General features: G+C 48.7%; 1 protein-coding gene across 1 annotated transcript in view; it reads right to left on the minus strand.

Moving 5' to 3' along the window:
- Positions 1-13,219, minus strand: part of WHRN (whirlin) — a 79,064-nt gene that overhangs the window by 65,263 nt on the left and 582 nt on the right. Inside the window, exon 2 of the mRNA XM_044439719.1 lies at positions 12,940-13,215. Within this exon, the coding sequence (XP_044295654.1) occupies positions 12,940-13,215 (276 nt within the window). The remainder of the gene's footprint in view (positions 1-12,939; positions 13,216-13,219) is intronic.

Here is a 13,219-nt window from a genome sequence, read left to right on the forward strand (position 1 = left end):
GCTTCAGTGGTTTGTACTTACTGAGGACTGACCTTATTTCCCAGTCTTGTCCCTGCTAAATCACCAGCACTCTCAGGAACTTAAGAAAGCTTTCCTTTACAAATGCGGGTATAACTTGCTAGAGTTGTCATTCCTTCCCTGCTGTGTCTTATGCGGTTAAATCTCTCAAGTGCCAGGGCATGCATCTTCATCGGGCCAAAGTGCAGCAATGAACACATCTTAAAGAAAGAGCAAATTCATTTATTGTGGTGGGAGAGATTTGAAACACCTTTACAGGGGCCATGGGTTCGAGCTGCTGGTTTGAAAAATCTCTGATAATCCAGCCGGAAGCAGGGTCCTGCGGTTCCGACCCAGGGCACCGGGGATGGAATTGTGCAGGGTTCTAGAGAAGTCCAAGGAAAAGGACCTCTGGGATCAGCTGAGTTGCATCCAATCTGTGTGATCCTGCACCAGCTTTTATGCAGACCCGGGGCAGTGAGAGTTCTTCAGCTGTTAATCAGTCCGATATAAGCTGACTTCCTGTGTTCAGTTCTGTTTTTGTGATACATTTCTACCCCACAAAGGAAATCCTTTGTGTTCAAGTAAGTAGTCAAGGCAGACCTTTCCCTAGAAGCAAAAATGACAAAACTGAGGCTGTCCTATTTTGGGTACATCATGAGGAGACAAGGTTCACTGGGGGAGACCATCATGGTAGGGAAAGTGGAAGGCAGAAGAAGGGACAGAAGGCTAAATAAGAGATGGGTGGGCTCTGAAGATACCATGGCCCAGCATTTAAAAAAGCTGGGCAGGGATGTCATGAATAGGGCATCTGGAGGGCATTCATTCCTAGAGTCTCCCTAAGTCAGAGGCAACTTGAGGGTACACAACAAAGAAGACAGTCTGTTGTTGAGCACACAGATGTGGGAGAGAACCTGCAGTGATGGGGGAAGCTCTTGAGCCATGATTCTTGGTGTGAGCACAGGGCAATCTTAAGCAGGTACCTCTTTTCACCTCTGAAAGGTCATTCTGGAACTCTGGGACTACCACTGAAAAGGCCCTGCTTTTATGGATACCAAAAGGGATTGTGGGTAGGGCCTCATCTTTCTCTTCAAACTTCAGGAGAGTTGAAGTACGTGGCAAAATATGTTTTTTCTTCCTTCACTGCTGTTGAAGGTACCTACAACTATCCAAATCAGTCTTCCTGAGCATTGGTGGTTTGGACTACTATTCCCATCAACCTAGCCATTGATCATTCTGAGGGGGTCATAGTCTTAAATATCTGGAAGGACCAAGGCTGGAGAAAGCTGGATTAAATCATAGCTAAGAGTTGGTTGCAAGCGAGGTGCAAAGGCATCGAGAAAACTGCATTGGTTGATCAGAAAGGATCACAACCGGGCGGTAAATTGTGCCCATAACCCATCACTTCTCCTCTATTTTGCACAAATTTAAGGGCTGTCTTATCTTGGCACCAAGATTCTACTTTAAAAATGAGCACATCTTTATAAAAGCTTTCAGGAGAACAATGATCTATGGTGGTATTATTTTCAGAGGCAGAGAGAGAGAGAGAGAGAGCCAAGAAAGTGGAAAAAATCCATCCCTGTATATATTAGCTTGCCTTCATTTGTAGCAGGAGGAATACGAGCAAAAGCCAAAAGCAGCAGCCATGAAAAGAAGGGGCAGCACAGGCAACAACACATCTGCCTGATGGAAAGCTAAGCAGCCAAGAAAGTTTTTAAAACGCTTCAGGAAAAGCTGTCCACCTTTTCATCCACCCACTTGTCAACATGAATGGCTGGTGCAGCTTACACTTTCCCTCCGTCGCTTGGGCTTGGAGAGGCATTCATCATATTGGATCTGTTAAGCCAGCATATGGAGTACGTCTCCCGGGGCCACCTGACGCTCAGTGAGAACGGAATAAGGGCACGAGGCTCCACGCCAGTTGGCTGTGCCGCTTGCGAGAAGAGGCAGTGTCGTTTTACCTGACTTCCCACTGTGTTGGTCGGTCGGTCGCTTTTATTCATTCTGCAAAAAAGGGTGTTGATTGCAGCTGCTTTCGCTATAGAGCCTTTTGTGATCCCAGCTGTTGACACCTGGCAAAACGGCTCTGCGGCCCATCCCAGACATGGAGAGTTCTTGCCCACCGTCTTCAGACCACGGATGCGTGCTCAGTGGTAGGCTTCCGCCCGACCGCCCAAACTGGAGGAGCTTCTAAAATGCTACTCTTCTGAGTGTTTGCTGAGATCTCTGAAGTTTCAAATTTTCTGGTCCATTAAGTAAGTGGTGCATTAGGAATTTCCCATTGCTCTGTCCTTTATGAACTGTGTTCAGAACGTTGTACCTGCAAATTTGTTTCCTTCGTTGCTTTGTTTCCGCAATATCAAGGACTCCCAGGAGCTTCTGGGATCTTTGGACAAATCCTCTATGTGATGAGCAGGTGAAGAGTAAGTAGAAGTTGGTCCATTGATTACTCCTGAACAGGAAGTGAGGGCTTGCCTACCAAAGCTTACGAAGTCACCATAACTGAGATTAACAACAAGGCGCTACAAAGATCATGGCTACAGAAGCAGCTCATCTTTAAGAAGAGACCCCATCCAGTTCTCTCTCCCTGAGATATTAGGCCAGGGGGGTGATCCATGGGTTTCCCTTTGAGATATACTCACAGTCCTTTGCTGAAGAAACATAATTTCCTTTCAAACACTAGCTCTATAAAGAGCTCTAAATAGAAATGGCCGTTTCTATTTTAGGAGTTAAGCAGCCATTTTGAAATTGGACACCGCCCACCAAAAAAGAGAGCATATCAATGATCTGAATATGTGTTCCTCTTTGTTGGCACCGATTCATCTTTCTGCTGCATTGTTCCCATCTCCACCCCCATATAATTCCCGCGCCTTATTCCAGGCAACAGTCACATGGATAAACCCAGCCAATGAAGAACCTCACAAGGAAAGTGTTGCAGATTAGGCTTGGAAAACAAAGGTCACAGACTCTCAGCCCAACCTACCTCACAGGGTTGTTGTTGTGGGGATAAGATGGAGGAGGAGCCTTGAGCCCTTTGTAGGAAAAAAGCAGGATATAAATCGAAATAATGAATGAATGAATGAATGTGTTGGAGAACTAGATTGGGTCGAAAAGTCTGGAGCAACCCCTGGCAGAAAAGGTTGGGACAACTGGACTGAGCTTTACTTGTGAGCACTGGATCCCCTTTCTCACGCCTCCACCCATCCGCACTGCACGGCTTGCTCAAGAACAGCAAACCACCCAAGTTTTCTTTCACATCGATCCAAGCATGCGACCGAAGTGAAGCCCCGCAGCACAGACTTCACAGTGGCTGAAATGCCATTCTCATTTACAGCAGTGGAACCCAATTTCAGTAGTTTCGGCACACTTATTTCAAGGATGGAACAAATGGAAGATGGAGCTCAAATGGAGGACCGAGGGGCAGGAAAGAGGATTGGCACAGACAAAACCGACACGCTGGAACAAAGTGACGGCGCTTTGGTGAGCGAGCAGCAATCTGTACCCTTCTGCGATTGTGACATCAGGATGCAAGCAGAGACTCCAGCCTGGAGCACGAATGCTGAGCACCGAAGGGGGTTTAGAAGCATGCTTTCTCCTTTACGCCAGCAAAGAGAAGCCTGGAAGGATGTGAGCAATGCCTGCTGACATTTCAGAAGCCCCGGAGGTTTTGGCTGGGAAACTGACAAAGCTAGGGATCAATCGAGCATTTTGTTTCAGATCCTGGCTAATTTATGCTGATTAATTTATGCATTGAGGGAGATGTACTACATCATCATTATTAATTATATTTCTATACCACCCACTGCCAAAGCTCTCTGGGTGGTTCGCAAGAATCATAGTTTGGAAGATCATCGGATTCAACTCCCCATTTAATGCAGGACTCTAGTCTCCCATCCAAATTCTAGCCAGGCCTGACCCTGCTTAGCATCCAAGATTGGGCAGTGTCAGGTACTTCAGGACACATGGAAGCTATAACTGATAATGAATAAATCTACAGTTTAAGCTATTGGGTGGAACAGCAATAAATAATGATGGGACAGAACTGGAGTTGTGTTTTCTTTATTCTTTTCAACTGGGGTAAACAGCATGTGACCTGCACCCTAATTCTCGGCAACATCTCAGCTTGCACAGCCTTCCGGGTGAAAAAACTCTTTCTCAGGCCCAGAGCTTAGTGGTTACAGCCATGCTTTGCATTGTCAATTCATAATGGACCAAAGACCAGGTGACGAGAAAGACCTCTGCCTGTCACTCGTGAGCCCCTGTCCAGCAGACGAGATGACATCTCATGAGAAGGTCCCAAGTACTTCTGCACAAACCCAAGGTTTCCGCTTCTCCTCCCAAGGTTTCCACTTTTGCTCCTGGATATTCCAGATTTGCACATCCCTTTTCCTCCCATGGTGACTATAGGATGCCTCAACACTTCGCACACACAAAGCTGCAACCATTGTACATGGCTTTGCAGGCTTCGAAAAGAAACCATCTAGGTTCTCCACAGAGAAGGCCCCTCAACCAAGAAACAAGTTTATCTCAGGACCATTAGCAAAGATCAGGTATATCCTCCTTATTTCAGGAAACCACAGAATCTCCTAAAAGCACGGATTCTGGATCATAGGGGGGATTACATTGTCAGGAACATTCTGGCAGGGGGAATGGAAATACCCGACACCCTGTTCTTTGGTGGAAGTATTAATTCTACAGAAAGCAGATCAGGAGACATGCGGATTGCGGTAATAGGAAAAATAAAAACAACCCTCTGAGCAGATGGGATTAAATAGCATGAATATTGAGCATGAATATATTCAGTGTCCAGATTGGGCTCCCCAAGCCTTTTACATAAATGCTAATTTGTGGCACACAATTCCACACATGGAAAGAATGCAGATATAATTCTAATTATGGCCGTGTCAAGCAAAGTGAAATTCAGGGCTGTGGAGAATGCAATCCTATACATATTTAGGCGGAAGAGAAGTCCTGCAATTACCAGCATTCTCCAGCCATGCATGATGGCTGAGGAATACTGGGACCTAGAGGATTTATTTATCTTTTTTGCACCCCATATGAATTCCCCCAGATTACCTTTAGAATCATTACATGTATCCTTCCAATGCACCTGGCAGTACAATAGTTTTTCTTTCCATTTTGCTGGCACACAGCTATTTTTCCAGCATTTGCCAAAGCAAATAAAATCTTGGTTATTTGCCAAACTAGTAAATGTTATTTTTCTTAAAAGCCTCTCTCCTCAGATAATGAAAACTGCTTTCCATGGCTGAAACAAACACTTCTATTGTGCTTGGAAAATTTGAAAAGACAAGGAGATGATTGTTTTATGAGATCTGAAACGATGTGCTTCTTGAGAAAAGAGCTGATGGCAAAATATGATGTTGTTTCATCATGCAAGCTGTGGAGAAAATGGATAGAGAAAATATTTCCCCAGTTTTGGTAATCTGGAATTTGGGGTGACCCAGTGAGTACTGGGTTCTGGATGGGCTGAAGGAAGGATTTCTTCAAACGAGGCAGAATTCTGTTACAGAATTCACTGCCACAAGGTGTGGTGATGAGGTCGCTGAGGCCCCACCGGTGCAGGTGTTCAAAGACAGGCTGGACAGGCACATGGCGGGCATGTCGTGAGCGGAGCTGGCTGGAGCCGGGGGTCAGACTAGATGGCCCTTGAGACCCCATCTGACTCGCTCTGTTTCTATGTTTCTATGTGATGACAAGTTGGGTCTGAAGGCATCAAAAGGGGATGGCACAAATTCAGGAAGGAGGACTGGCATAGCAAAAGCAACTGATTGTGATGAATGAAACATACACATAGATAAGTATAATATTTACATGTTAATAGGCCCTGAGAACTAAGGCCATCCTATCCTTTCGGTAATAAAGGGCTTTCCCAGAGTCAACGACAACATATATACTCTGCTTTTCCTCCTCTTGCAAGCAATTCAATGTGGCTTATAAGGTTCTTCTCTTCACTGCATCCTCACAACAGCCCTGTGAGGTAGGCTAGGCTGGTGGTGAATGACTGGCCTGAAGTCACCCGGCGAGCTTCATGGTTGTGATGGTGACATTGGTTATTGCAACACAACCTTACCCAACCTGGCATCCTCCCGATGGGCGGGTTTACAACTGCCATCATCCCCAGCCATCAGGGTCATTGGGGAAGATGGTATTTATAGCCCAAAACATATGGAGGGTGCCTGGTTGGGGAAGCTGCTGGAAGGGTGTGTGTGCGTTTAAGAAGATTTTAAGCAAGAATTAAAAGCCCGAACAAAAGTTTAGGAGTTCTTTCCAAGTTCAAAGCGTACTTGTAACTGTCATAACCAAAAATAATTCTCTCTGCTTTCTAGTGATCCATAGTTCGAATGGCTTCTATTATGAGCCAATAAAAGAGAGAAACAGGATGAACGCTAATACGATATAGCTTGAAGTATTATACATAAATGGAATTTAAAAATTAATCTCATTGTACTTCTACCCTCTCTGAGAATTCTCTCCTTCCTCTTTCCTTGGGTTCCCAAATCCTGCTGCAGAATCCCAGAGTTTTAGGAACAGCTTTACCGATGATGGCAGAAGGCAAAATTTCTAAACTGAATAATCATTTAGCTGAATCTCAAATTTGGATCAGCCATTTTTCCATCACTTTTCCATACAAGCCACTGTTTGCATTCCCGAGATACGTACAGCGAATGCTCAGCACCATAAAATGCTAACTCTGATGGGTATTTGCAAACACACGCGGGAATTTATGAGGAAGCAGGACCGAGCACGGAATACTATGCAGGGACAGAGCTGTGGAAAGGCCTTGCCTTCTCCAGTTTATTGACTACAGAAAAACCCAAATCAGTCCATGCTCTTTTAAAAAGGGCTTCTGGCTGATCACACGTTGAAAGTAGTACTCCAGCTTTTGAATGCACTTCACAAAATCATAGAATAGTAGAGTTGGAGGGGCCCATGAAGGCCATCAAGTCCAACCCCCTGCTGTTGCAGGATCCCACGTTAAAACTCCGAGGTTGAAACAGCAGCTTTTGTCAACCCTGCTTTTCCACCCAGCTGCTGAACCTTCCAAATCCTGAATGTACCTTCCCCACATGTGCGTCCGCAGTGCCCTCTCCCAGATGCTTCCTTCTTTCCCCCAGTGCCCCCAGTTTCATTGTCCTCTATGGGGGCTGCTTTGGGGACTGCCTTTCTCCAAACGTTGAGGTTTCTCCCCTCTTGCAAATGGGTGGAACTGATTGGGCTGCGTCAGCAATGCTTGTGTCACCAAAGCTCAGGAATCCAAGAAATTATTGCTCCAAGCTGTGCAGTGCTCATAATAGAACACATGAATAAAAGAACATGCTTTTTGCTCATTATTATAAATGCCCATCATTAAAAGATTAGCAAGCAGGCTTTTTCCTAGGTTTTGTGTCTGTGCATGTCAGGGGTCACTGTGGAAAGCTTTGTGGGGGAGGAAAGGATCATGAGAGGTTGGATCACCCCAAACACTTTCCTGCCAAGAGGCACAAATAATTCTCCACCCATCCCAGTTGAGATGGGGTGGAGGGGGGTGGGGGGTCATGACGCAGTTCTGCTTACGCGGGTAACCATTAGTGGGGAATCATCGGGATGGCGGCCAGTGACAAGCGGGGTCCCCCAGGGCTCTGTCCTGGGGCCGATCCTGTTTAATCTTTTCATCAATGACATGGAAGAAGGGGTGAACAGTCTACTGATCAATTCACAGACGACACTAAAACTGGAGCAGTGGCCACAATTGAGGAGCAGGTACTCCAGATCCAAAAGTATCTGGACAGACTATGGAAGTGGGCAGGAGACAACAGGATGGCGTTCAATGTGGAAAAGTGCAAGGTCTTGCACTTGGGGCATAGGAATGGGTGTCATAAGTACAGGTTAGGTGATAAGTGGCTGGAGAGCAGCACTTGTGAAAGGGACCTTGGGGTACTGGTTGACTGCAGGATAAACATGAGCCAGCAGTGTGATGCGGTGGTCAAGAGGGCGAACGCCACCCTTGGTTGCAAAGCCAGAAGTGTGGCTTCTGGATCAAGAGAGGAATTACTGCCACTCTATATGACTCTGGTGTGCCTGCAACTGGAGTATTGTGTTCAGTTTTGGGCCCCTCATTACAGGAAGGAAATAGCCAGGTTAGAGCTAGTGCTGCACAGGGCCACAAGGTTGGTGGTCGGATTGCAGGGGATGGGGGATGAGGCGAGACTGAGGGAACTGGGTCTCTTCAGCCTGGAGAAGAGGAGACTCAGAGGGGATCTGTTGGCGACATGCAGGTATGTGAGGGGGTGTCACACAGAGGTGGGCAGAGAACTATTCTCCCCTGCAGAGGAAGGCAGGATGCACTCCAATGCAGCCAAGCTCAGGGAGCCAAGGTTCAATTTGGTTGCCAGGAAGCACTTCCTACCAGTTAGGACCCCCAGGGTATGGAATGGGCTTCCACGAGAGGTGGTTGAGGCCCCATCGGTGCGGGTGTTCGAGGATAGGCTGGACAGGCACATGGTGGGCAAGTTGTGAGCGGAGCTGGCTGGAGCCGGGGGTCAGACTAGATGGCCCAGGAGATCCCTTCTGACTCGCTCTGTTTCTATGCTTCCCCATGGAGTCCAATGCATGGTCTTGCACACAGGAACCTACTGACATGAGCTCGCTTCTCCCATGCCCCTCTTTCATTTCCAGTAGATCAAAATGAACCAGTTATAAAATACGCTCCTCTAACTGGAGCTTCACGGGTTTTGCTGTGATGCGGGGCTTTTTCACAAGTCGCATACATCTGGGAAATGATCCCTCTGGTCTGTGGAAGCAGCTGCCGCCCATGTGAAGAGTGGATTGCAAACCCAAATGAGCCCTCCTTCCTTTTCCCAGAGTCTGCAGGTCGTCCATGCTACCTGTGAGCTAAACCGTGAGAACTTCGGACATTATATAATTGCTCTGCTTGGATTGACCACTCCCTGAGCACATCTAGGAATTTAGCTTCCCCCCTTGTTCTACGGTCTCCCCCCTGCATTGGTTTGGTCCTCAGTCCCTCATTAACTCTGTCTTTTCAGAGTCACTTTCCAGCCCCCTTCCACCCCCCCATCTCGCTGTCCGAATGGACTGGCTGGCTGGGAATGCTGCAGAGGGAGGAACCTGGACCCCATCTCCACACCTAGCACGCCAGGCAGAAAGCTGGGCTAGCATCTCCCTCTCTGACATGCTAGTTTTCCATGTGCAGAGACCAGCTTTCCTCGCATGCACGAGCAGTGCCTTAAGCGAGCTCTGAGCCGCAGCTTGTCCGGACACACGTTGCCTGCCCCTCTGAAAACCAGGGGTCTGCGCTGGTCCTCCCTTCCCAACACTGCTCGGGGTCCTTTTTAGAAAAGCCATAAATAGCCACACTCCAGCATCCCTCTGAGGCTGCCTCTCCGCTCCCATAGCCGACGTTATCCCACTGCGCCGCTCAGTCCGGGCATTCCCCACGCCTGCTTTGGAAGGTCACCAAAGGACACTCTTTTGGGGACAGAGTGAGCTCTGTGCGCTAGAGCCAGGAAGCCATGACTCGCAAAATGACTCCGTCGTAGCTGCACTCTGGCAATGGCGCCCTCCCTACCCTACCTGGAACTTACACCTGCGATGTTATCCTTTGTTTCTTCCTCCCCTACGACTGGCTCCTGGTGCAGAGCCCACACTGCAGCATCCATCCGTTTAGCTCCTCCTCCATTCATTATATCAATACCTTGCCTCTTTTCCTCATGCCAAGAACACAAAGCAACGCGCACGGTCCTTCTCATCTCCCTCGGAATCCGCACAACACCCCTGAGAGGCAGGTGAGGTGGAGAGGCTGTGACTCGCCCCAGCATCACCCAATGCGTTTCACAGCTGAGTCGGGATCTCCTGAGTCCCAGTCCAACGCTTAAACTCCCATGCTGCTTCTTCAAGCCAGACCCACCAGAAGCCCTGCTGAACCCAAGCACAGGTTCCTCTCATGCAGTATCTTGCTTGGGGCAATGGATGGCCAGATGCCTCCAAAAACCCACAGGCTGGACATGGGTGCACAAGTATCTTTGCCTGTTTGCCTCTGCAGATTAGATATTTAGCAGCGCTCTGTCTCTGCATGTGAAATCTTGTGTTTTGTTCATGGCTAGGAAGAGCGTTCAGTCTCAGGGCATCGCCTGAAGGCAGAGAATCCAGCTGCCTTGCTAAAGGGTCGGATCTGGCTGGTCCCTGGATAAAAGGCAACTTTGGACCACCTGTGGTTCCACACAGAGAAAGGCAGGGTATCTAACCTGCCTAAAAGTGTGGAATAGTTAATTTATCTTATTTTATTGTAGTCTGAGGTAATGTTGTAAGCCATCCAGAAACGACAGCGATGGACGGCATACAAATGTTTAAATAAATAAATGGAGCCATGCTTGAATCTAGGTAAAGATCTATTGATCCCAACATCCCACTTCTCCAGTGGCCCACTTGAGAAGCCCACAGGCAAGCCACAAGCCCTCCCGTGGTTTGCCTCCCAGGCAAGTCCCTTCCAGCAGCAGTCTGCCTCTGGATGGGGAGGCACCTGCAGGAACGTCCTGCCTTGTGCTACTCGGAGTTGAGCTGGGAGAGAAACCTGGAGACGTGTGCACTTGAAATGCTGATATTGCACAGCAGCTCAGCGGGTGAGCTGGAAGCCAGGGAGCTGCAGGTCTGTGTCGGCTCTTTCCCAGCACCCACCACTCCTTGCAGTATAGGGGAAATAATTCTTATAAGAATTAGGGTAACTCAATGGATGTATGAGAGAGAGAGAGAGAGAGAGAGAGAGAGAGAGAGAGGGGGAGGGAGGGAGGGAGGGAGGAAGAGAAGCAGCAGTCAGTTCTTCCCCCTCTGTTACGCCTGGAGAGATGTCCAGTGAAGAGGCATCACTGAGGTTATCAAAGGGAGAAGCAGCAGCAAAGATTCCTCTGTCAGGTTTGGATTCACCTCCAGTTGAGAGTCCGGCCTCTCCATCTCACTAGGAATATTCCATATCGTTATTGCTGTAACCATGAGAGAATGTGGAAGCACCAGCTCCCTCTTTGCCTTTCAATCCAGTTCCATGATCTACCAAACTGTGCCACTAAAAATCTAGCTCCCAAATTTGCTTTCTTTCCTCTGCCCTCCCAATCCCCTTTCCTTTTGTGCTATGCCTCTTAGATTACAAGCCTGCAGGAAGGGGCTGTCTGATTTCTGCTCTTTCTATGCTGTACTGGAAGCCTTGCCTGAAGAGTAGAATAAAAATGCTTGGAATAAATAAATGAAATACAATTCTTATTAAATAAGGATGCTATTAAATTATAGGTAACTTCATTTACAGTAGGATGGCTTGAAGCCCTTTGAATGCTCGAGTGGCTAGAGCAGGAACATTCCATATCATTATTCTTATAAGCAAGCTCATTCTTTACTGAGATGATGGTGACTGGGGAAGACTACAGAAATGGCATTAAAGAAAATTTCCTATGAATCTGTAGCAGACTTCTCCAACCTGGGTCCCTCCAGATTTTGGGACTACAGCTGCCAGCATCCTGCCATGCTTGCCGGGGCTCATGGGGCTTTTTAGTCTCAGATATCTGGAGCAGGAGAGGTTTAGAAGGTGTCTCTGTTGGGTGCCGGTACCATGCTTAGCTTTATCTTGAAACCTTTAAACAGATGGCTGAATTAAACAGGGCCTTGCTGCTACTCAAAGAGGCTTCACAGAGGGGAGCTTTGGTTGGGATTGTGGCAAGAGAAAGAGTAAAGCTCCCCCACCCTTTTAGCTGCATCCACCCCCCCCCCCAATGTACCTATTAATTGCATCAACACACGGTCCCCTGTTCTTGGCTCATCAGGGTTCATATTTGTTTCTTTCCCCGAGCTCTGCAGCAGAGTAAGAACAGGCTTTTACCAACGTTGCTTCAGTGCTTAGAGGAACAGGATGTGCGGAAGCCTTTGCAACAGCTGCTGAAAGGGCTGCTTCCCCCATCACCCCAAATACCAAGCCTGGCTTAACGGACAGGCACTGTAACCCTCTCAGCTCATCAGCTCCTCCGGGGCAAGCGGGGTCCCCACATAATCCCAGAGGCCACGTGGGGATCCCGACGGTGGGACCCAGGGAAAAAGTTTCCTTGGAGTTGACTCGGCTTCAAAAAGGAGAGGCATGAAATCGAACAGGTTCCAGCTAATGCGAGCTCGACAAAGGGTTTGCGTAATAGGAGTATTTTTAGCCATGTTGTTGATCTGCCTTTGAACTGGACGGAAGATCCCTTCAGCATTACTCTGAATTGGGGCACTGCTGCTGCTTTTTAATTGCCATTTCTATCCAATTCCCCAAGAAGTTCCAAGTGGTATCTCTGGGAATGTAGCCCTCTTAGCAACTTCCCTATTGATCACAAGTCTGGGTGCTCATTAGACTATGGGTGTTTCCAGAAAACTCTCTTTCGGAACCACCTTGCAACAGGCATGGAATGCTGACCGGGGCTCAGATATACTTTCTCCCACCAGTTCTGCCGGCTCGAAAAAACATGTTCAGAAACCAGCCAGAAGAGCTGCTCACACCAGAAACCCTCACTTCAGAAACACCCCGTGGAAGTGAGACCAACTGGGCAAACTTTAAGCCTGTGTTTGCACTGACCTCTGCAACTCCCGGGCAGAACCAAGATCCACGGAAGAAAGGAAGCCCGTGGCTATTTGGAGCTCTCCGATCAAAGCCAGGGAAGGCCTTCCAGATGCGGCTCAGCTGCAACGTAGCCGGTGGCCATCCAGGCATACCTGGAAGCCCACCGGCTGCCAGTCTGGCTTGCGTCCTGTGATCCAACCGGCACCCCACATGCCTCCCCATCAAGCTAGACATCCCCCTTTCCCCACCAAAACACGGACCAAATGGCTAGGAGACCTTTGCAGGGCTGCAGCGACACACACACACAGGCACAGCCCCGCACCTGTGCTGGGCAGGGCGACCCGTCCTCTTACCCTGACGGCCTCGGCGTGCGTCACCTTGTCCAAGGGCTTGTCGTTCGCCTTCAGGATCTGGTCGCCCACCCGCAGGCCCTCCTTCTCGGCCAGGGAGCCCGGTTCCACGAGCGAGACGTAGATGCCCACGCCGTGCTCCGAGCCGCCGCGGATGCTGAAGCCCAGCCCGTCCTGCGCCTTGCTGCGCTTGAGGGTCACCTGCCGCGTCTCCCCGCGGAGCGCCTCCGGGCCAGAAGGGGGCCGCGCGGGCGCTGTCCCGTCCGCGCCGGTGCTGAACTCG

This window comes from Varanus komodoensis, unplaced genomic scaffold (genome assembly GCF_004798865.1).
Source record: "Varanus komodoensis strain SLA01 unplaced genomic scaffold, ASM479886v1 scaffold36, whole genome shotgun sequence".
Lineage (NCBI taxonomy): Eukaryota > Metazoa > Chordata > Lepidosauria > Squamata > Varanidae > Varanus > Varanus komodoensis.